This window comes from Sciurus carolinensis, chromosome 7, assembly GCF_902686445.1.
Source record: "Sciurus carolinensis chromosome 7, mSciCar1.2, whole genome shotgun sequence".
Classification (NCBI taxonomy): domain Eukaryota; kingdom Metazoa; phylum Chordata; class Mammalia; order Rodentia; family Sciuridae; genus Sciurus; species Sciurus carolinensis.
In genome coordinates this window covers 56,835,347-56,857,023 of record NC_062219.1, presented here as the reverse complement: position 1 = coordinate 56,857,023, position 21,677 = coordinate 56,835,347, and the positions used below count along the sequence as shown (strand labels likewise).

At 32.5% G+C, this 21,677-nt stretch overlaps 1 protein-coding gene across 4 annotated transcripts in view; it reads right to left on the bottom strand.

Moving 5' to 3' along the window:
- Window positions 1-446: 446 nt before the first annotated feature.
- Window positions 447-21,677, bottom strand: part of Atg5 (autophagy related 5) — a 117,381-nt gene continuing 96,150 nt past the window's right edge. For all 4 annotated transcript variants that reach the window (XM_047558592.1, XM_047558595.1, XM_047558597.1 and 1 more), the window contains 2 exons: window positions 16,196-16,313; window positions 447-1,901 (listed from right to left, as the gene is read on the bottom strand). In XM_047558592.1, the coding sequence (XP_047414548.1) occupies window positions 1,765-1,901; window positions 16,196-16,313 (255 nt within the window). In that variant the 3' untranslated portion in view covers window positions 447-1,764. The remainder of the gene's footprint in view (window positions 1,902-16,195; window positions 16,314-21,677) is intronic.

Below are 21,677 nucleotides of genomic sequence, written 5' to 3'. Positions count from 1 at the left end.
TGGTTTACCATTCTTACCACACTTCACCACTTAGCACTCCTTGGCATTCTGATCCTTTTGCTCAGTGAAGCTCACTTCAGTCTGTCAAAACAGCAAGGGGGAAAATCCCCAAATGAATAGACGGATAAACACTTTTAATGTGAACAATCATATTCAGACCAACCTCTTTTACAAAAATACAAGTCAGTGGATTTTTTTTTCCTTACGTAACTCAGATTAATATTTTTTTCCTGCCTCTACTAAAATGGCACTTCTCATTTTATTTACATCTGCCATTTTTTTCTATTTTTCTGCAATTGATACCTCAGGCTATTCTTTCTGATTGTGTCTTATCATTTCCATTCCAGAATATTTGATCTTTGGCCAGACAACTTCATCTCATTCTGTGAATAAATTTACTATTAGGTAGTAATCACAAAAGGAAAAAGAAAACAGAACTAGCAGGATCTCACTTGAACAATCATATAATTTTTTTTTATAAGAAAAGCATTCATTTTTATTGGGTAATCTAAAACCATTCTTGTATGATACTATAAGTCTTTCAGCATACTCAAATGGGTTGACATTCAATACGGACAGCAAGCTAACTCACAAAAAAATCAATGGTAATACACAAATATGTTTAGTTGGTAGAATCCCAGCAGCCTATGACAAAGTGCAGCAAACTTTCCTTATAGTGGGTAAGAACTCCAGTAACCTCTGGATATTTTTGGTAAAGTTAAGGAAAAGCTACTGCATTCAAGAGATAGGTAATCTTCAGACTTCAAAGACTGGCTGCCAGGGGACCACAGTGAAATATTAGTCCTGGAGATAATGAAAAACATGAGGTTGAAAAGGAATGAATTTTTCCAAATATGCAAAATTATTTTATACAGATGCTTAGCATATTATGATTTGACAGGTTTACACTGATAAAACAGCAAAGATAAACATTTAACATTATTTATAGCTTCAGTGTGTAGAGAACACAGGTTTTAAAATAGGCAGCAATAAGTTCTATGATAGCTCCTGAGACAAGTTATCCTATGCCCTACATCCACCCCATGCCAGTGAAAAATGGAAACAGAATAAAAAGTGATTTACTGTATGGGTTTCAGAAAGTACTTTAAAAGTGACAAAACTGTATGTTATTAAATGACAAAACATATTTTGAGGCTTTATTTAAAAATCTCTCACTGTTCATTATCAAAGTATAAGATTGTTTGCATACCAAGAGACAGACTGTAAACATAGGAAATTTTCATTAAGGAAAGATGGGTTTTACTGTAATTTGATCTTTTACAAAAAATTACTGCAAGTTATTGATAACAGAATTTCTCTTTTACTTTCTTAAGTCTAATTCTCTTGAAAATTCAACCAATGTTTCCACTCTCTCCAGTTAAAGTTCAATCATGGTCACCTTAGGAAATACCCCTGTTTATTTGTTAATCAGAAATACAAACTGAGTGGCACATATTTCCATTGTCTCCTCAGGCCAGAGGTTTCAGCTTCATTATATTTTACAAGAAAACAGAAGACCTGCAGTGGCCCTGTTAAGTCTTTCACGATGAAGCTGAGGTTTAATGACGGCAGTGGAGGAAAGCAGTGGTGATGCAAAGCAAGACCAGCCCAGTTGCCTTATCTGACATGGAATCTCCTGCTTGGCTTGCAGCAGCAAAGTGTTTCTGGTCAGGTTGCCTCCACCAAACCTGATTGAATCAAAGAGTGACATGCTCTGGTAAATCCTGTTTCAGGGCGATTCCATCCACGCCAGGAATTGGTGCTTCAATCTGTTTGTTTGGGGATGATGCTAATATGAAGAAAATTATCTGGATAGCTCAGATGTTCACTTAGCCACTGCAGAGGTGTTTCCAACATAGGCTCAATTCCATGAATCATCACTTGATTCCTTCTTTCCCCATCTATTCCAAGAAAGAAATCCAACAATAATCAATAGGAGTTAAAAACTGATGAAGAAAAAATAATCTGTTGCCTTTTCAGAATCCTTAGTGAATTAAATGGATTTTAAACCTGTTTTGTCCCCTGAACAGGAAATGCAGACATGGAGAAAGTTGACATGTTGCAATATGTATCATCCAAAACAGAAACCTGAGGGTTACAATGAATTCTGATAAAAATTCTGTTGCTATATGTGAAAGTATTCATTCTTTCTTAATTACTGTGCTTACCTAAGATTGACGTTAGTGAAACTACAGTGGATAAAACAGAAAATACTCACTGACCAAATTATTGTAGTTATACATTAAAAATTATATATGGGGATTAAAAATGACAAGTACATGCAGTAGGTCCATATACATTTTAAAAATGTAAAACAAATGTGACTAGAAATCATCAAGAAATCAGATCAGCATTTCAGAAGATATTTAATAAAATTGACAGGAGCTTTGGTTAATTTTCAGTAAAGTGTCCAAGTATAACTCTAGAAATGTTAGAGATAATGTTAGAACAACAGTTAAAGTTTTAATAAGAAGGAACTAAGAGTCTAACTCAGGGATTACTATCTTAAGAGTCATGAAACTTGATTGATTTTTGTTAATACCCATTCACTAATTAAAGGATGTAGGAATTGCTTTTCTTACAAATTCAAATTTTATTTCCACTTAAATTTAAGATTATCTTTTTGTTTTCATAATTTTGGTAGTACATACTGACAACCTTTAAAGTAAATAGAAACACTCTCAGTTATAAAAGGAAAACAAAGAAAGAAAAACCCAAACTCCTCTGGTGAAAAGAAAAAAATCCAACAACAAACAAAAGCAAAAAAACTAAGAAGCTTTCTGTTACTCCTTCAGCATTACTCTTGTTGTGTCTGCTTTTGGTCTCTTCAAAACGAAAATCTCTCAGTTTCCTGGAGATAGAAGACAAAATTTAAAAAGGGAATTCATGGAACTCTATGAGGGGGAAATACCCAACATTTTCCTTCTGTTCTACCCAAAAATGACTTTCCAATTCCTAGTGCTGTAGTGTCTGGCAAAAGAGGTGGATGATGTATGATGATAATGGCTTAATTGGCACCCGATCTTTTAAAGAAATATTTAGGCTTCCTATGAGAGGCAACACAGTCCTAGGAGGTGAGAGTCAAATGAGAGGACACAAAAACACAACAAAGTTGACAAAAAAGAATGACAAAAATAAAAACCTAACAAATAAATCACCAATTCCAAATATAACCAAATAAACAACACAAACAAACCCCTAAGGCACTGTGTTAGAGTTTAACACAATTTTAGGAAAAGATATTACCTTGTATACCCCTAGTCTTAAAAATGCTTTCATTGTTTGATTTTTCTAGCAGACTCTGTTACATAGTTGTTCACAGTTATGATCACAGCTCTAATATGATCGGTTTTGGTAATAATGGTATGAATCATCTATAAATAAAAATTAAGCTTTATACAGAATAATGCAGAATGGATGTTATTAGTACTTTGGCAAGACATTTTAAAATTGGTATTCAAGCAAATAAGAACTTGATTATTTGGAATGATTCATTCTTTGAAAGTTCTAGATTGCCAAGATTTTACTGTATTAAATTTTTCTTAGAATATATGAAAACATTTTTGGTATAGTTCTCTTCAAATTCTTAATATATGCTTCTTTGAACTATTTCAATATTCTCAGAATCTTCCTCCTACTTAGCACTGAGTCAAAAATGAAAGAGTAGTGGTGTAGAAGTTCTTATGTGTAAAGTTTTTTTCTTAAGCCAGTCACCAGACACAAGTTGCAACTGAATATACAAAATAGTGTACCCAAAGCAACACTTTAAAGAGGAAGCAAATAAAATATGGCATAAAATCCACTGAAACAGTGTGGTGGAAAGGCAAAAGGCTAGCTTTATTGTCATATCCCCCAACAGAACAGTTTAAGATGTGAAATACATTTTGTCACTGCCTACATATGTTCAAATATTTTCCCTGTATTCATCTTTTGTTTGTTTTCTGACTTCCCTCAACATAATTGTAAGCAGTGGGATTCTTAGAATGAGACAGTAGTTCCCTTGGAACTATTAACTGAAGTTTCTCTCTTATTCACCACTGCATCTTCACTGGCTAGCACAGTGTCTATATATAATAATTACTCAGTAAACATTTTCATACAGATGTACTAGATATATGGGTGCTCATTATACTATTCTTTCAACTCTTCTTTTTGCTTGGAATGTTTCCAAAAAAACTTCCTGGCTGAGGAAAAAATGTTTTCACAGCTTGGACAATTTTGTTGCTGTAGAACATACAGCTCAAATAAATGATTTCAAAATAGTTTAGATTTTTTTTGGTGGTACCAGGGATTGATACCAAAGGTGCTCTACCACCAAAGTACATCCCCACTCCCTTTATATTTTGAGACAGGGTCTCACTAAATTGCCCAAGAATTTGAGATCCTCCTGTCTCAGCTTCCCAAGTGGATGGGATTACAGGCACGTACCACCATGCCCAGCCAAGAATGGTTTCTGATGGCTACCCTTACTATGTAGAAGAGCTTAACCCGCAAAGACTGCTTTGGTTATTAAAACAACAAAAAGGAAAGGATATTTCCAGGTAAACCAAGCAGTATATTTAGTACCACCTTAATTCATGCAACCATCAATATCAAAAAAGCATCACCAGACAATTTGGCGATATCTAGAACAATAAACAATATATGCTTCTATTTTTTAAATAATATAAAGGAACCCCTTGATACTGCTAAAGTAAACCATGTCTTTGGTACATATGTCTTTGTTTCAAAATGGGAATCTAGAACTCAGTACTTAAAATAAGAAACATGCCACTACAAAGTAAACAACTTGAGAAAAATGTTACTGCATTCCTCTCCTCGGTTTTTTTTTTTTTTTAATTGTTTTGTTTTGATTTTGCTTTTTGTAGTACAGGGCATGCAAGGCAAGGACCATCACCAAGTTACAACTCCAGCTCCTACTTGGGCTATTTTATATTTTTTGCAGTACTGGGGAATAAACCCAGGGGCAGTCTAACACTGAGCTTTATCTCCACCCTTTTAATTTGTAAGACCAGGTCTCCCTAAACTATTGAGGGTGGCCTTGAACTTGCAATCCTCCTGCCCTTAGCCTCCAAAGTTGCTAGGATTACAGGTAAGTGTCACTTGGGCTTTTTTATTTTTAAAGTTAGTTTAATCCTTTAAATTGGACAAACATTTCAGATATTAATCAAGTGAACTAGTTCTACATATTTCATATATTCACTTGTTAGGGGTAACTTTGATTTTGATAAAATTTCAAATTTATAGTGTATTTTTCTAATTCATTTTACTTTACAAAATCACACTACAGTTATCAATATTAACAGATAATATAATACTATTAGGTAGTCCATATTCAAATATTACCAAACATTTCAATAATTTTTTTTCTCAGATCCAGTCTAGTACTGTCTTACTCCATTGTGTTGCTTTAACAAAATATATGAGACTGGGTAATTTATAAAAAATAGAAACTTATTTCTTACAGTTCTGGTGGCTGGGGAACTGAAGATCCAGGTGCTGGCACTTGGTGTAGGCTTCGGTGCTATGTCTTCTATTGTACAAGGTGGAAAAGGGCTCCTTCAAGCCCTTTATAGCAGCATTAAACTGTTCCTCTTAAAAGTCTGACCTCTCTAGCACTCTTGCATTTGGGATTAAGTTTCCAATATATGAATTTTGGGGGACACTTCAACCATAGAAGGACTCACACACTATATTTAATTTCTAGGTCTCTGTACTTTCCTTTAATCTGCAACAGTTGTTTTCTTTCTTTCTTTTAGCCATTCTTTGTATTCTCTGACAATTTTGAACAGTGTATGTCATTATTTTGTAGAGTGTTCACATAGCACTTCTTAAAACCAGTACCTACTTTAAAGTGAACAATTTTAGAATTATTTCATTTGAAAAAAAAAAATACATTCAGACAGATTTTGGTTTTATGAGTACAATGGTAGGAATCACACATAGAAACAAAAACCATTAAATAAAAATCAGGAAGTAATTCATAGTAGGTACATAACACAAGATACATAGGTCACCAATGAAAATTACTAACTTAAAAACAACAGCATCATCTTACCTATATGTAAAAAATGTTGCCTGCATGTAGGTATAAAGGCAACAAATACGGTGATATACAATATAAATGAGAAAGGAAAGAGGTCTAATCATAGACTGATAGTTAATGATGTTTTTTATGCCTAAACAACAAAACATTTTGAGTTCTAATTTTTAAGGCTGTATGGGATATCCAAGCAAAGAAGCTAGTAGAGTCTAGTACAGGGCCTGAGCATGGTAGATATTCAATAAAGTGATTGTCTTTACCACCCCTTCCAGGATGTTAAAAATATTACTTATCAAGGAAATGAGGACAGAAGACAAGTTTTAAGAAGGTCATGATTTGCTACCAAAAGCCAAGACGTCTTTATAAGTCTCTTCTTACACTTACAGTTACAGGAGTAAGTTAATTCTTTTAATATCAGATATACCAAAAGATACATAAAAATTATAGATTAAATTTCATTGCTGAGAAAAAGACAACAAAATTAGTCAATGATTATACAAGTTAAACAATACTTGAAAAAATATGAAAGTAATGTAAACCTTCTGGATTAATTTAATAGTGCTCAACATATAAATTCAGTGAAACATCAAGCAGAAGTCACATGAGCCCAAATATACTATAGTTATACTTTAAGATACTTTTTAAAAATATAAAGACCTTAAGATTCTTTTTAAAAATATAAAAAAACATTCAAGTAGGAAAAAGAACTTTCAAAATATTTATGACACACATTTTATGTACATTATTATTTGAGAACTTACACCATGATTATTTGCCTATCAGAGATTTCTACCACTAATGGCTCATAAGCTTCCTCATCCCTGCATTTTAATCCTTATTTCTAACCCTATTTCAACAAGGAATATAATCTAAAGCTCTTTTAAGAAGAGTTACTTGATTTCTAGTGAGATGCTTAGGTTTCCTCCTTATAATTAATAAGTAGACTAATGAAGTATCAATTTAAAGGAGACTAGAGAAATGGGTATCTTCAAGGGATAGGAGCTTTTAATTGGAGAATTTCAGCCTTAAATTTCTTTTAAAGTTCATACTTACAAATATGGAAAACAGTCGAATGATATAACCACTGTGTTTAATATTGCGGCTTCATATTTATTTATATTTTAAGCTTCAGGAGCAAATTAAAAGCTTCTGAAAACTAGTACTTCAGAAAAAGTTTTAAACAAAGAGATGAGCTTTTTGATCACCACTAGTCTGAACAATTTTGTTCTATCTGACAAATTCTTTAACCTCTGATATGTTCATTAGTAAAATGCCAACTAATTGAATCCATTGACATGAAAAACCACAGGCTGAAATCTGAAGTACATACATCATGCTGAAGGATTTTGACTCAGCCATGGAGGTAATAGTCAGTGAGGTCAGGTCAAAGGGGGTTAAACCAAGCCAGGATATAGCCAAAGGAATACATCAAACACTGATTTTAAAAGGGCAATTAATCTTAGACAGAAATGCTTCCTGGGGAATGAGATCTCAATCTTAAGAGCACACTACATGATGTAGCAGTAAAAATGAACATATACAAGCTTACAGAGCTTTTATCCTATGATCACAAACAGAAGGAGAGTGCTGTTTATCAGAGAACTACAAACCTATTTAAAAATACTTACATTAACTTCTTCCGGATCTATATTCACTTAGCAGTACAGATTTAATGAACATATATACCAGTAAATATATTCCACATATCTTTTTTCATGTATAAAATCTTATTTCTGCCCAAAATATTTCCAGAGCCTTGACTTATTAACCCTGAATTATGTTTAAACAAGAATATCAAAATTTGTCTACACTAATACTGATTTTTGCTTATAATCATATTTCTTAGTAAAGAGAACATAAATGATTTTTTAAAAACACATATAATTAATTATAAAAAAGATTGTATTAAGTGATAAGGCCATTTTAATAAACTCATGAAAAGCCTCCTGACAAGACAAAAATACAGTAATAGATGTTAAGCTCAGTTACTAAAAAAAATTAATAAAACTTTGAAATCATAGGTTCAAAGTGTTTTGGGTTTGCTTTTATAAGATGACTCAATAATTCCAGTTCTGTATGATGGGGTCCATTAATATTTGCCAAATATGAATTACAGAATAAGTACAAAGCTGATTGTTTTACTTTAAGTATAGATAGTAACTGTACTATTTGTTTTGCTTTCCTAGTACTAGGAATTGCAAATAGGGGATTGTATACAGGAGTTTACAAATGCTGGACAAATTACCTCTGAGATACATCCCAAGTCCTTTAGAAATTTTATCACTCTGTTGCCCTAGCTGTCCTCAAACTTGTTATTTTCCTGCCTTAGTCACCTTCCTGGCAATTGTACTTATACATGGCCAGGATGAAGTCCCACAGAACTAGTTTTAATGAAGCGATGACTTGTTTTTACTTGTTTGCATATATTATTTTGGCAAGAGAATTTTGCTTTTTATGCTAAGATGGAATATTAGTTGTGCAAAAGTCTGTTATCCACTTTTGGGAAAGTTAGGTTAATTCACTTAGCTTCTTGAGATTAAGATAGAGTACAATAATTGAGGGGAAATCAGAGGCATCTTTTGTTAGGTCCAGTAATCTCATCATCTTCATTAATGGAAAATGAAAATAACCAGTTCTTTCTTTGATTTTAGAAAAGACATATGTCAATGGGCTTAAATTAAGAGATTCTGCATCACCAAGATTAGTCAATGGTGCCCATGTGTGGGGAAAAAGCACAGAGATGGAGAGAGAATGAAGTAATTAAGGCAAAGAACTTGACTCATCGAAGTTTAGAATTTATGAAAAATTTAAGAGAAATATATAATAATTATCCATTTAAGCTAACCTAAAAAATTTAAACACAACTCTAGCAGATCTTGGCTCATATAGGGGTATATTTGAAAACTTTTAGAATTCCCACTGTGACTTATATCAATGAGGAATGAAAGCAGTAAGAGCAGAAAGTGCTAGGATGAGTCCAAAAAGCAAGGCTCTCACTAGAGAGCCAGTTCAGTGTTGAGGTCACACTATCTCAGTAAAGTATAAATATACCTTCCAGGGTTACATGTGAATAGCAGTAGCACTAAATAAATGAATGATCAGTTATTTATAATCTTCTCAATGAAAAACTTTCATTTGTACCAACAGCATGCCATAGCCTCTTGCCTTAAATAGTTTTTATATTTTAACAAGTTACATGAGATAATCAAGTTGCATAAAGATGATGCAATGACTGGAGATACCCGAGTGAAATAAGTTAGCTGCTTCTTTACCAGAACCACAGTTTTAGTATTTCTAATTGTGTTCAGAAGTTAACTTCTAAAGAAGTAAATAAATGGCACTGAACTCTTACCATAATTTCAGATATTCTACCTATATAAGTAGCTTCAATATTGGCTCACATGTAGAGTTCATCATAAATCCATATCACCAACTAATATTTTGTACAGAATTATGAACAAAAACAAAACTTTCTTAAAATTGACTCCATAATTTCATGAGCACAGTTTTCATTTTCTTTTTTTTTTTTTTTAAACCATTAACAAAGCTATAAGATAAAAACAAAACAAAGACTGAAGACTAACAGCAAAAATACCTTCGGCTTATTTAAATTCTATAACCAAACTATGAGACAGTAACAGGAAACATCCTTGTTTTATAACTAAGTAACCTGGATCCATTAAAACCAATTTCCCAACTCAAACCAGGTGAAGATACAGAAAGACACTATTCATTCTAATTCAAATTCTAAATGAGTACAGAAAGTATTACTGAAATTATAAAAAATATTAGCTTATCATAAACTCTCAATCTGAGGAGGTCTAGGGAACTGCAGTCCTAAGATTCTGTGGCATGACTTTGCAAACTGAAATGCCAAATCTTCTGGGGGGTAGGTTCACCATGCAGATGACTGACAACTGTAAGATATCAATCAACTACCTGAACACTTGGAGGTTCTACCTCATAAGGTCAGCATGATATTTAGATGTTTTATCCCTAACTGCTTTGTAACTAAAAATCAATCACAACATTTAGCTCACTTCATCACACAATCTAATTATATAGAGCAAAGGAGAAAAAAGTATGAATATGCCACACTTTCTTACTTTTTACAATTCTATGGTTTCTCATAAAGCATATTATAATTAATTTAAGTTAAACTGACTAAATGGAATATTCTAATTTCCCAGTTTCAGCTTCACTTAGTTTCTCAATACCTTTTCAACAATTCTGATCGTGATGAACACTTCATGCCCATAAATGGGGGAAAGACAGGAAAACATTTCTCCCTCAGCAAATAGAGTAGGGACATTTTAGCTCACATATGCCTGCCAGCAACCAGCGGTTGGGTAGCTGATGAGGGATTCTACAGTGAGTATATGGGACCTGATCTCCTCTCTCCTTCTCATCTAATTTCTCCTCATCTTTCATTTAAGATTTCTAATATGCTTTGAATATCCTCAGTTCTGCACATATTACAACTGCACATCTTTCTATCCACTTCAACTGCACCAAAACTTTGAACTGCAGGGAACTGTATTATACGATTTACACATCGTAGTATCCACAGTACACAAGAAAGTATATACAATGTAAAGAAAATGAATGAAAAATAATGAAACTTGTAACGTTAAATGGGAACAAAAAGTTACACTGTAGTTGAGAAAGGAATAAACATATTCTCAGGAAGAAGGCCAGAAATTGAAAGGGGAAAACCAAGTGGTTACAGGAGGGTATTTCTTGGTGGGAAAGATGTTAGTATTTACTAATTTGCCATGAACTTGTGTCTTTTCTTACATATGTGCTCCACTTGTCCAACATCAAATATGAAATAAGATTAAAAGCAGCCCAACACTTATGGAGAACTGATCAATGGAAACTTGAAATAAATTTATAAAAATTAGAATGAACATTTGATAATCTTGGTTTATCAGGTATTTATACATTATATTGGAAGTCTGGAAAATGAAATATAATTAGACAAAGTTTATATCTTTTGTAATCTCCATAGTAAAAGCAAACTGCTATGATTTTTAATTTTTGCTACTGATACTTTAACATGTTTTTCATAATGAACAAAGAAAGAAATATTGCACCTCAGGTCTGGTATAGAGGCTTAGATCTGAGTCATTTTAACTACAGCTGAAACCACAAAAACAATTTACCTCAGCTCACCTTTGGTTACTTACTCTTACCTGTAACTTGGCTAACTCCCCTAGCCACTTGCAAATCAAAAAAGAAACACACAAAACAATTCGTCATGACTTACTTCATGAGAACAATGACCTAAAGCACGTCTTCATAAATATTAGTACATGATACTTTCATATGATGAAATTAAAAAATATTCCTTCATGGCTGAATCACTTCTTGTAGGTAGTAGTAGACAATAGCCCACATAACTTTTACAAGTACTTTCTCTTTTTATCATCTGATGATTGTCAGTTCTTATCCACACACCCAATGTTAAAGTCTTTCCCTTTCAACTAGAGTGCAGGTGTGTCAAAATACTTTACATTTTACAATATTACAGGTGCACTGAACCATATAGTAAACACTTCTTACTAAAAGAGTGACTTGGTATTTTTGGATATTCTCCATAGGCTTTTAAACAACAATTATTTTCTAAAAATAACTATGAAGTAAGAAAAGGAAGATGCCAAGACAAAAGTTTTTCTAAATAAAAACTATGGGTGTCAGGAAAAATATGTTTTTCCTTCTGGATTGAAATATGCCATGAAAAGCATCTTAAAACTGTAGGTATTATTTGTCATTTCAATGAATTCTGAGTCCTTCAATTAATACGAGCATTGTATAGTTTGAGGGGTGAGATGTTTACAAGGTACTCACCCCTAAAGCATTAAACAATGTTTTACCATGAGCCTTCAAAGTCTTGTATTTTTTTCAAGTTTTATAACTGGTCTATGTTTTTGTTTCTTAGAGTTTTGTAAATTTTTTTAAAGGAAAAGAACTGTACTCATACAAAATTTACAAAGTCAATTTTAAGGAGGCAGTTTTGTTTTTCTTTCTGTTTGCTCATAATTCTACTATACAAAGACAAGTACTAGTTGTTCTAGTACCAGCTGAAGAATATATAGTTTAAGAGGTAGGTGTGTGGATTAAAGCAGTCACCTCACTGCTCCAACTTCAAACATTACAAGGGAAATCATACTGTTCTTTAGAAAGGGATATACGATAGGGCAGGCTAAAAACGTAGGAGAGAATAAATTATCTTTTCAAGAGTAAATAGTATTACACGTTCTTGTGCTATTTTTGTGTAAGGCCATGTTACTGTTGTATGTATTATTTAGTTTGAGCGGAAGAATGGCAAAAGTGAGCATGAAAAACACATTGTGATAAGAGGCATCAGATTGATTTCATTTGTATGACTGATGTTTACAGTTATCATTTTAATAAATTTAACATGAAGAGTGGATAAAATTATATACAGGAATACTAACAAAACAAAACAAACACAGTAGAAGTTCAGGTTCCTAAGATCACCCAGGGAATGATAACAGAAAGGAGAACAGGAGATAAGATTTAGGTGCTAAACAAACAAACAAAAAATCACAGAATGAAGAGTCAGGAAAATACCAGCGTTTCAGAATAATATTTTAAACTATCTAAAAGTTGTTTAAAACTATATTTTAAAAAACTATATTTTAAACAACTTTTAAAAGTTTTTTTTAAAGAAGAGAAATTGAAAATGGGCAACCACAGTAAAGTAGAAAAACCAACAGTTCAAATGGTGAAGACTTGAGTTCTAAAACCTAATTCTCTAAGAAGCTAAGAGATGAAAAATTGAGACTGAAAAATGGAAGGCTCTACTATGACTATTCAAAGATGTCAAACGCAAAATTAACTCCTAATTTCTTTCCACTCTTCTCTAGTAAGTTTCCTCTACCCAAATACATACGTCTAGAAATAGATAGGCAACCATGAAATAAAAGTGAATAGAAATTATGAATTCATAATTAACCAAAACACAAAAACAAAATTTCAAGTAAGTTCTGTTCCAGATTAAAAAGAACTGTTAAATGTACGTCTTAAATATAACATTAGTATACCAAGAGAGAATCCCTTATACCCATCACTAAGATTTACAGATCATTCTGTGTATGCTGACAACTGCACTGGTTGGGTGATAGATCATTACTGAACATTTTTCTTCTAAGGTTTTCATTTTCACTGTGATGGCCTCAATAATCAAGGACCTTAAATAGAAATTTAAAATGATCCATTTCTGAAAAGATTGTTAAAAAAAAGTAGGAAAACACAATAAAGTAGCATTTAAATATTAAACTTAAGTTTCAATTTCAATTACTCTTAATTAATAAAAGTATCCCCCCCCCAATATTCTTTAAAATATCACTATGGATCTCATCTCCCCCAGTAATAAAAATAATCTCTTAATTTTACCTCACATGGTAAAAACTAGTTTATATTCCCGAGTCCTCAATAATATACTAAAATAGACACCAAGCAGATTAAAAGCCAAACTGCCTTGAAACTTGGGACTCCCTTGAAAATGAACTAGAACAGCTAAGATTATTCCTGAGTCAACAAAAGTTTCCACAAATTTCTATAACCTAAGTTCAAATTAAAAGATGTACAGTAGGGGCTGGGGTTGTTGCTCAGTGGAAGAGTGTTTGCCTGGCATGTGTGAGACACTGGGTTCAATTCTCAGCACCACTTAGAAATAAATAAAATAAAGGTCCGTTGACAACTAAAAAAAAAAAAAAAAAAAAAAAGATGTACAGGAAAATGGCAACACCAATTGTCTCCAGTGAGGATAACTGTGTTAAGAGTTTGGTGTGTTAAAGTTGGGAAGGGGATTTTTTTTTTTTCCCCACTGAATTCCTTCACATATGCATTTTTATTTATGGAATTTTATAAATGTATTATCTATTAGAATAATTTAAAAAAAAACAACTTCAAAAACATGATAAGACTGCACCAAAATTAAATATTTTTACTCTTCAAAAAAAAAAATGATAAAAGCCACAGTTGAAAACAAAACCTACAAATCAAATCATAGTTCTGATAAAGAATCTTTCATCCAGAAAATGTAAATAACTCTCAAAATTCAGTAATAAAAGAAATGATAAAAAGTTGAGAAAAGGATTTGAACAGACAGTTCATCAAAGATATTCATAAACATGAAAACACTGAACAAAAATGGATGAAAATACAAAATTATGCTAAGTTGTCAAAGACTATATACTGTACAGTTCAATTTATGTGAAATATCCAAAAAAGGTAAATTTTAGAAATAGAAGGCAGATCAATGGTGTTTATGGCTGGTAATCAGAGAGAGAGCAGAGATTAACTGAAAATAAGTAAAAGAGAACATGTGGAGGAGATGGAAGTTTTTTCCAACCAGTATATGGTAATGGTCATACAATTCCTGAAATGTATTTAAAAAAAAAAAAAAAAAAATCACTGAACTGTCCTCCAAATAATAATTTAACAAAAATACTTACTGAAAACTAAAATCACTCAAAAAGATAAAGATAAAAATAGTATTCAAAGGTATTACTATAACCAATTTAATAACGACATGATTTAATTATAAATAATATGATTTGAGGTGATAATGTATAGAGAAAGAATTCTAGTGTTAGAGATATGAGGCTGTGTATAAGAGACATCAGAAATACTGGCTATATAGTCTAAAGATCAGTGAAAATAAATGATACATTAATATATTCATAACTTTAAAAGTGAATGAATTCCCTACTTCAATAATTTTTAGGAGTGGTCATTGGTCTATTTCTTTAATCCATTCTGGAATGAATTCTGATGGCCTTTCAGATGCCACTTCCCATTGAGTCTTTTTAAGAAGTGCTAAATATGGACAGAAATGCCAGTATAGTTAAGCATACTTGACGAAGGAAAAATGTTATACTCACAGAGAGAATCTGAGCATACTCTGAATGGCATACTTTTCATTTAGTCATTTAGGCTGAATATCAACATTCTCCCCCAATCCCACTGTTCCTAATTCTACTTCTTAGGAAAATCACTTAACTTAGATTCTTGAACTGTGATACAGATATACACATGTAAATAACCTTGAAATCTCCTAACTTAAAATATATTCATAATAAAAGTAATATTACTGCAATATTACTTTCATATTTACCAAAACCTTACCTCTTTCCACTAGGATTTAAAGTACCAAGTTAAATTTTGTTTATATATATAAGAAATAAAATCTATGCAATATGGTAATATGCTATTGAAAACTTCTCCTTAATATAATCAATAGCTAACATGGTAATGATTAGGTGAAAAAAACAAATATCATATATATAATGAGCAATCCTAATGCCAAAATCCAAAATGTTTTGAGAACCAGTATTAACAGCACAAGTAGAAAATTTCATACATGACCACATGTAAGTCAGTCAAAATGCATGCACACTAAAAATACGGTATAAAACTGCCTTCAGGATATGTTTATAGGTATAAATATGAAACATACATGAATTTGATGTTTAATCATGGGTTCTATCCCAAAGATACCTCACTATACTTATGCAAATATTCTAAAATCAGGTGAAAAAAATCAAACACTTTTGGTTCCAATCATTTCGGACAAGAGATACTAAACTATATGTCTGTATGCATATTTCCCCCCCCCAAATTTACGGGAACTCTTTTAAAGACCCACAACATCAGAGATGTGGTAAGAGGATAATTTTAAAACAATGTATTTTATTTTGCCAAAGAGAATCAGTGGCTTCATTGAAGTGTTTCTGTTACAAGCAATTTCCCCCTACAAGATACTGAAAATATCTTCCTGAGATAACCAGTGTTAAATATGCTTATTTTACTTCATTAAGAAAGGATTCAGCAGGCATGGTGGGGCATGCCTGTAATCTCAGCAGCTCAGGAGTCTGAGAAAGGAGGATTCCAAGTTCAAAGCCAGTCTTAGCAAATTAGGGAGGCACTATACAATTTAGTGAAACCCTGCCTCAAAATAAAAAATAAAATGGGCTGGGGATGTGGTTCAGTGATTGGTTAAGTCCCTCTGGGTTCAATCTCTGAAATCAAAATAAAGTTAAATAAATGAATAAAAATTAAAAAATGAAAAAAGGATTTAAAACAGAAAATGAAATGTTTTAATGTTGCTAATTACATTACCTTCAGGAGCAATTGCAGAAGGACAAACTTCTTTGAGGAGATCACCCAGTGTATGTAGCTGTCCATCTGCAGCCACAGGACGAAACAGTTTCTGAATGAAAGGGCGCTCAGTTGTTGTCTATTTGAAAAAGTAAAACATGATACAAGCAATTAAATTTTTGCTTCTGCTACCTATAGATAAAAAGATCTTAAATTTTATGTTGCTACTAGGTGTTTTCTAATATGGTATAGTCAGAAGTACACAAAATCACAGATGTGGTATCACTGGGAAACATGTTTAATGAGATAACTCATATAAATCTAATACACCAGAAATAATCAGGCAAATCCAGGAGGTGGACCATTATAAAATCAATAAGCCAGGACTCTTTGAAAAAGTTAAGGTATTAAAAAACAAAATAATATAAAACAAGAATATATGGATAAAAGTGGTTTTGTGTCCGTAACTTTAAAAAAGGAATCTGATTACAGAGAGTAACAAAATGCAAAAATAAAACCTGGCTGAATACTGCACTGGAGAAGGAAATTCTTAAAAAATGCCTTATAAAAGAATTTTTGAATAACTGGGGGAACATATCAAATACCAAAATTCTGTAGTATAATAATGATAATCTATAGTATATAATGTCATCATATATTGCTAATCATTCCAGTTTTATCCATGTTTAAAATGGTTTTATTTTCCTCAACTACCTCAATGACAATGGAGGCCTCATCATGACGAGTAAGAGGCTCTGGAATCAGGGACTATGAAGAACACTGTTTATGAGCTCTATGATCTTGCACCATGTTCCTTTCACTTTTAATTTACATCATTCCATATTTCTTGAGTTGGGTTGTGGGAATAAGTGAGGAATCATGTCAAGCACAAAATAAATATTTTTAAAAACTCTTTCCTCTTTACTGTTATTTCATTTTAAGAAGTTAAGCTTTAATTTTAAGTTTCCTGGAGTAAAAAAAAACAAAAACTAGTAAGAACAAAGTAATGCCTTATATAAGAATATAGTTTCAAATACCAAAACATTAAATACAGAGGTTTGTACATGGGGTTTTGTTATTTTTAAATTTTTTACAGACTGCATTGTATACAAATGGGGTACATCATTTCGTTTCTATGGTTGTGCACAATGTAGATTCATACCATTTGTGTAACCATACATGTACATAGGGTAATGATGTCTGTCTTATTCCATCATTTTTCATACTTGTTATTGTTTTTTAATCAAAGAGGTACACCACAATATCTCTGGCATAACTGTTATAGATTTAGCTTTTTATTTTTTTAAATCTAGCTTTAAGTGCTGATATAAACTAAAATATAAAATCTTGATAATATGCATTGATTATACCTTAATTCACTACATCAACTAAAGTCTATAGGAATTAAAAAATAAGATCGATAACTTCAGTTTAAGGAGCCCAGGGCTGGGGATATAACTCAATTGGCAGAGTGATTGCCTTGCATGCACAAGGCCCTGGTTTCAAAAAAGAGTCCGTAAAGTTCATAGTTTTTCATACAAGTTGAAACCAAGAATAATATGTCCAGGCAATTGATTAACTACATAAAGATAATAAGGGTTAGGGGAGTTGAGAAGAAAAAGAAATGAATAGGGAAAACAGTAATAATTTAAAATATCTATCACCCACTTTGGATTTCTATCTTCTAAGCCATGAAGAGGCTTTAAAGACTTTTTAGCAAAGGAAGTGACATGATGAAAGAGACTTTTTCTAAAGGCTCATGAAAGCACTGCTGTGGATGACAATTTGGTTAAGAGGTAAAATCAGAATGACTGGTGAGAGGCCAGCTGAATAAAGTGAGCCCATGTGATGACAACCAGGACCAACAGACAGTGGGAAAGTGAGTGGCAGAAATGCATGCCAATTTAAAGAAAAAACTCAAAATGTTCCTCCATTAGTCCAACCTGAAAAAAAGCAAAGTCAAAGAAATCTCTTCAAGAAGCTGAAGATCTCATACAAATCCTAATTAGTTACAAAATGGTGAGACGGCTTAGCTATGATAAAACTGCCTGAAAACAATATGCTCCACAGAAAAGGTTAAGTAATCTTAGTTACATAATTAGAAAACAGATATTGCCCTCTAACCCCACTGTTGGAAAACTATCCTGCTCTTTCTCTGTACCTTTCCTTTTCTCACTCTCTCCTAAACCTGAGCAATTATTATAAAAGTGTATTCAACAATCTTTTAAAAATGAAGTGTTTTATTTGGTACAGAGAAAGCTCTATAGATGGTACCAAGGATACTTTCGGCAAAGTTCTGCTTGCATTTATTACAGAATAAAATGCAAGGAAAAGCCTATTCCAAACATAGCCAACTAGGTTAACCAAGATTAATGTTGATAACAACATATGCTGATTTATTCTAATAAGTTGGAAATTAGAAAATGCATCGACAATATAAGAGGCCCAACCATATTATAAACTTATAAATCACATAGATCAAGTTCAAATCTAACATGAAACATAAGGCACATACTGCGACATTTTAAAAAATGAAAGGCACTTCTTAAAAGAGTTCTGTCATTTGTTATGAAAACACGGACACAATGACTTAATTTTTCTAAATCTCAGTTTCCTCAACTGAAAAATAAGAATAATTACACACACAGGTACACAAACAAGATGTGTATTAAAGGAGATGATGTCTACATTGTAGAGTTTTTGAAATAATAAGATGCACAAGTTCATGGCACACAGTAATTTGGAACTTAAAACACACACCAACAACCATCCACCAGGACCGCCACAATTTTAGAATGCTGTAGTGCACATTTTGATTTATTATTACCCAAATGTAGTAGATTTAAGTTTTTATTTCCTTTTACCTTCAATCTCTTAAAGTTCATTTATCTGGATACCAAAAACCCCAGAATGATAAAATTCAGAAACTTATGTTCTACTATGGAGGAGGGCAAAGTTGTTTCAGGACTTATTCAAAACTAGTCTTAAACTTAACACTAAAATCATGACCCATGAAAGAAAATGCCAATAAACTGGACTTTATTAAAAAAAAAAAAAGTCTCCTCTGCAAAAGGGCCTGAAAAGGATTAAAAGATAAACCACAGACAGGCATAGTGCACACGCCATAATCCCAAGCTACTGGGGAGGCTGAGGAAGGAAGGAAGGAAGGAAGGAAGGAAGGAAGGAAGGAAGGAAGGAAGATGGCCAGTTTGAGGACAGCCTGGGCAACTAAGCAAGACACTCACAAAAATTTTTAAAAATAATTTTAAAAGTTTTTTAAAAAAGACGAGCCACAGACTGAGAGGAAAAAATCTACAAATCACATTTCCAACACAGGTCTTAAACCCACAGTATACAAAACATGCTAAAAAACTCAACAGGTGAAACAACAACAAACAATCTAATTACAATATGGGCAAAAGACACAAGCAGACATTTTACCAGAGAATATACAGATGGTAAATAAGCACCTGAAAATATGTTTAACACACCACTGACTGCTAAGAAAATGCAAATAAAACCACAACGGATCTGATTTATCAGTATACACCTGACAGAGTTATTTAAAACAAAAATTAGTGGATGTTAACAGTATATACCTCAAAGGTTCTTAGTAAAGATTATACATGTTAATTCAGGTAAGGCATTAAACAATGCCTAGCACATACTAGATGTTCAAAATACAGTTACTGCCTTTATTAAATGTGACTTAACATTCAATGGAAGCTTATTCAATATTATGGATTAAGTACTAACATAAAACAAAACAATGATTACAAAATGTACTCACCATGTAGTTAACTCTTACTATGTGAGCATTAGTGATAACTGTTGTTTTGCTCATATATATCTTATCAAGATATAATGTGAATTATAAATGTTGGTTTGTTCAAAATGACAATTTACACACAAAAAAAGAATTTACAGCAAGAAAGGCACATAGATGGCTCACTGACTAAAAAGGAAGAATCTCATTAGAGAGCAACAGGAAATTATATTCACTGAAACTGTGAAAACAAGTTATAAAAGAGAAAAAAAATTTAAATCAGATAATGACAAAATTTAATATACATCCAGGAGATGTGTGATATAGAGGGCAGTAAAACTTAGGAATAGTAAAAGGTGGACAGGTACACAGCTATCATCCCAGTGACTTGGAAGGATGAGGCAGGAGAATCCTAAGTTCATAGTCAACCTGGGCAATTCAGCAAGACCCTATCTCAGAATAAAAACAGCCAGGCACAGTGGCACACACCTGTAATTCCAGCAGCCTGGGAGTCTGATGCAGGAGGATCAAAGTCAGCCTAAGCAACACAGCGAGGCCCTAAGCAATTCAGCAAGACCCTGTCTCTAAATACAATATAAAAAAGGGCTGGGGATATGGCTCAGTGGCGCCTCTGGGTTCAATCTCCAGGCACACCCCCAACAAAAAAGAATTAAAAACAAACAAACAAAAAGGAGAGGAGGGATGCGGCTCATTGGTAGAATGATGGACGCACACTGGACGCCCTAGGTTCAAAACCTAGTATCACAAAAAAGAAAATAAATAAATAAAACATGGGTAGGGATAGGCATTCAGGGTGATTTTCTACTGAGAGCAGGCAGCACCTAATGAGGAAAATGGACCTAATTTATTAAACTGAAACTTGGATAGAATTATCTTAGTAGTAGTTCCAATGACCTGAACAGTTAAACTGAATTATATTTAATTTGCTCCAGGAAGGCATTACATAGACATTCTAGGATCCTCACTGGGCTGAGGAAACAAATATTATATTTTATACAGGCTAGGATGTTTCAAAGGTACAGCAACAAACTGTTAACATAAGCTATTTCATGTATATTGTTTTAAAGTTCTTTAAAACAGGATGATTGATTTACTAAATTTATAAGTAAAATGTGATAATTTAGATAGGTTAAATATATCAGAGGATTTTATTTGTTAAGATTTGCAGGTGTATTTGAAAAAGTCAGTTATATTAAACTATAACTGGAAAGAGCTAGTGTCTCTTGATTAAGAATGTAATTAAATTAACTATGAGATTAGTACTCTGGTAGAATTAAATCTAGAAAAGGAATGAGTTACAAAAATGGTTATATTTATATTATCAGTAGCATAAAATCAATGGAAAGGTATTAGAAAAACTAGGCTTTGTAATTTAAAACTCTAATACAGTGCAAAAAACTATAATCATGTCTATCTACACACAAAAGCAACTTAACAAAATTGAAAATTCCATCAAAACTTATATTCTGTCAGTATATTTTCATTTGACACAATTTTAAAATAATGTACCAAAGTAATAATAAGTCAAATTTACTATTTTTGAAAAGATTTACATAATAAATAGTGAAAGATTTGGTATCAAAATGGTGACAATGATGAACACCAGTAAAAATTATCTTGCAGGTCTTTAGCAAAAAAACAAAAACCAAAAATCCCCACAAACCCTAATACATAATTTCAGTGAATCACACATAGTTGCTAACATTCCATTAAGAG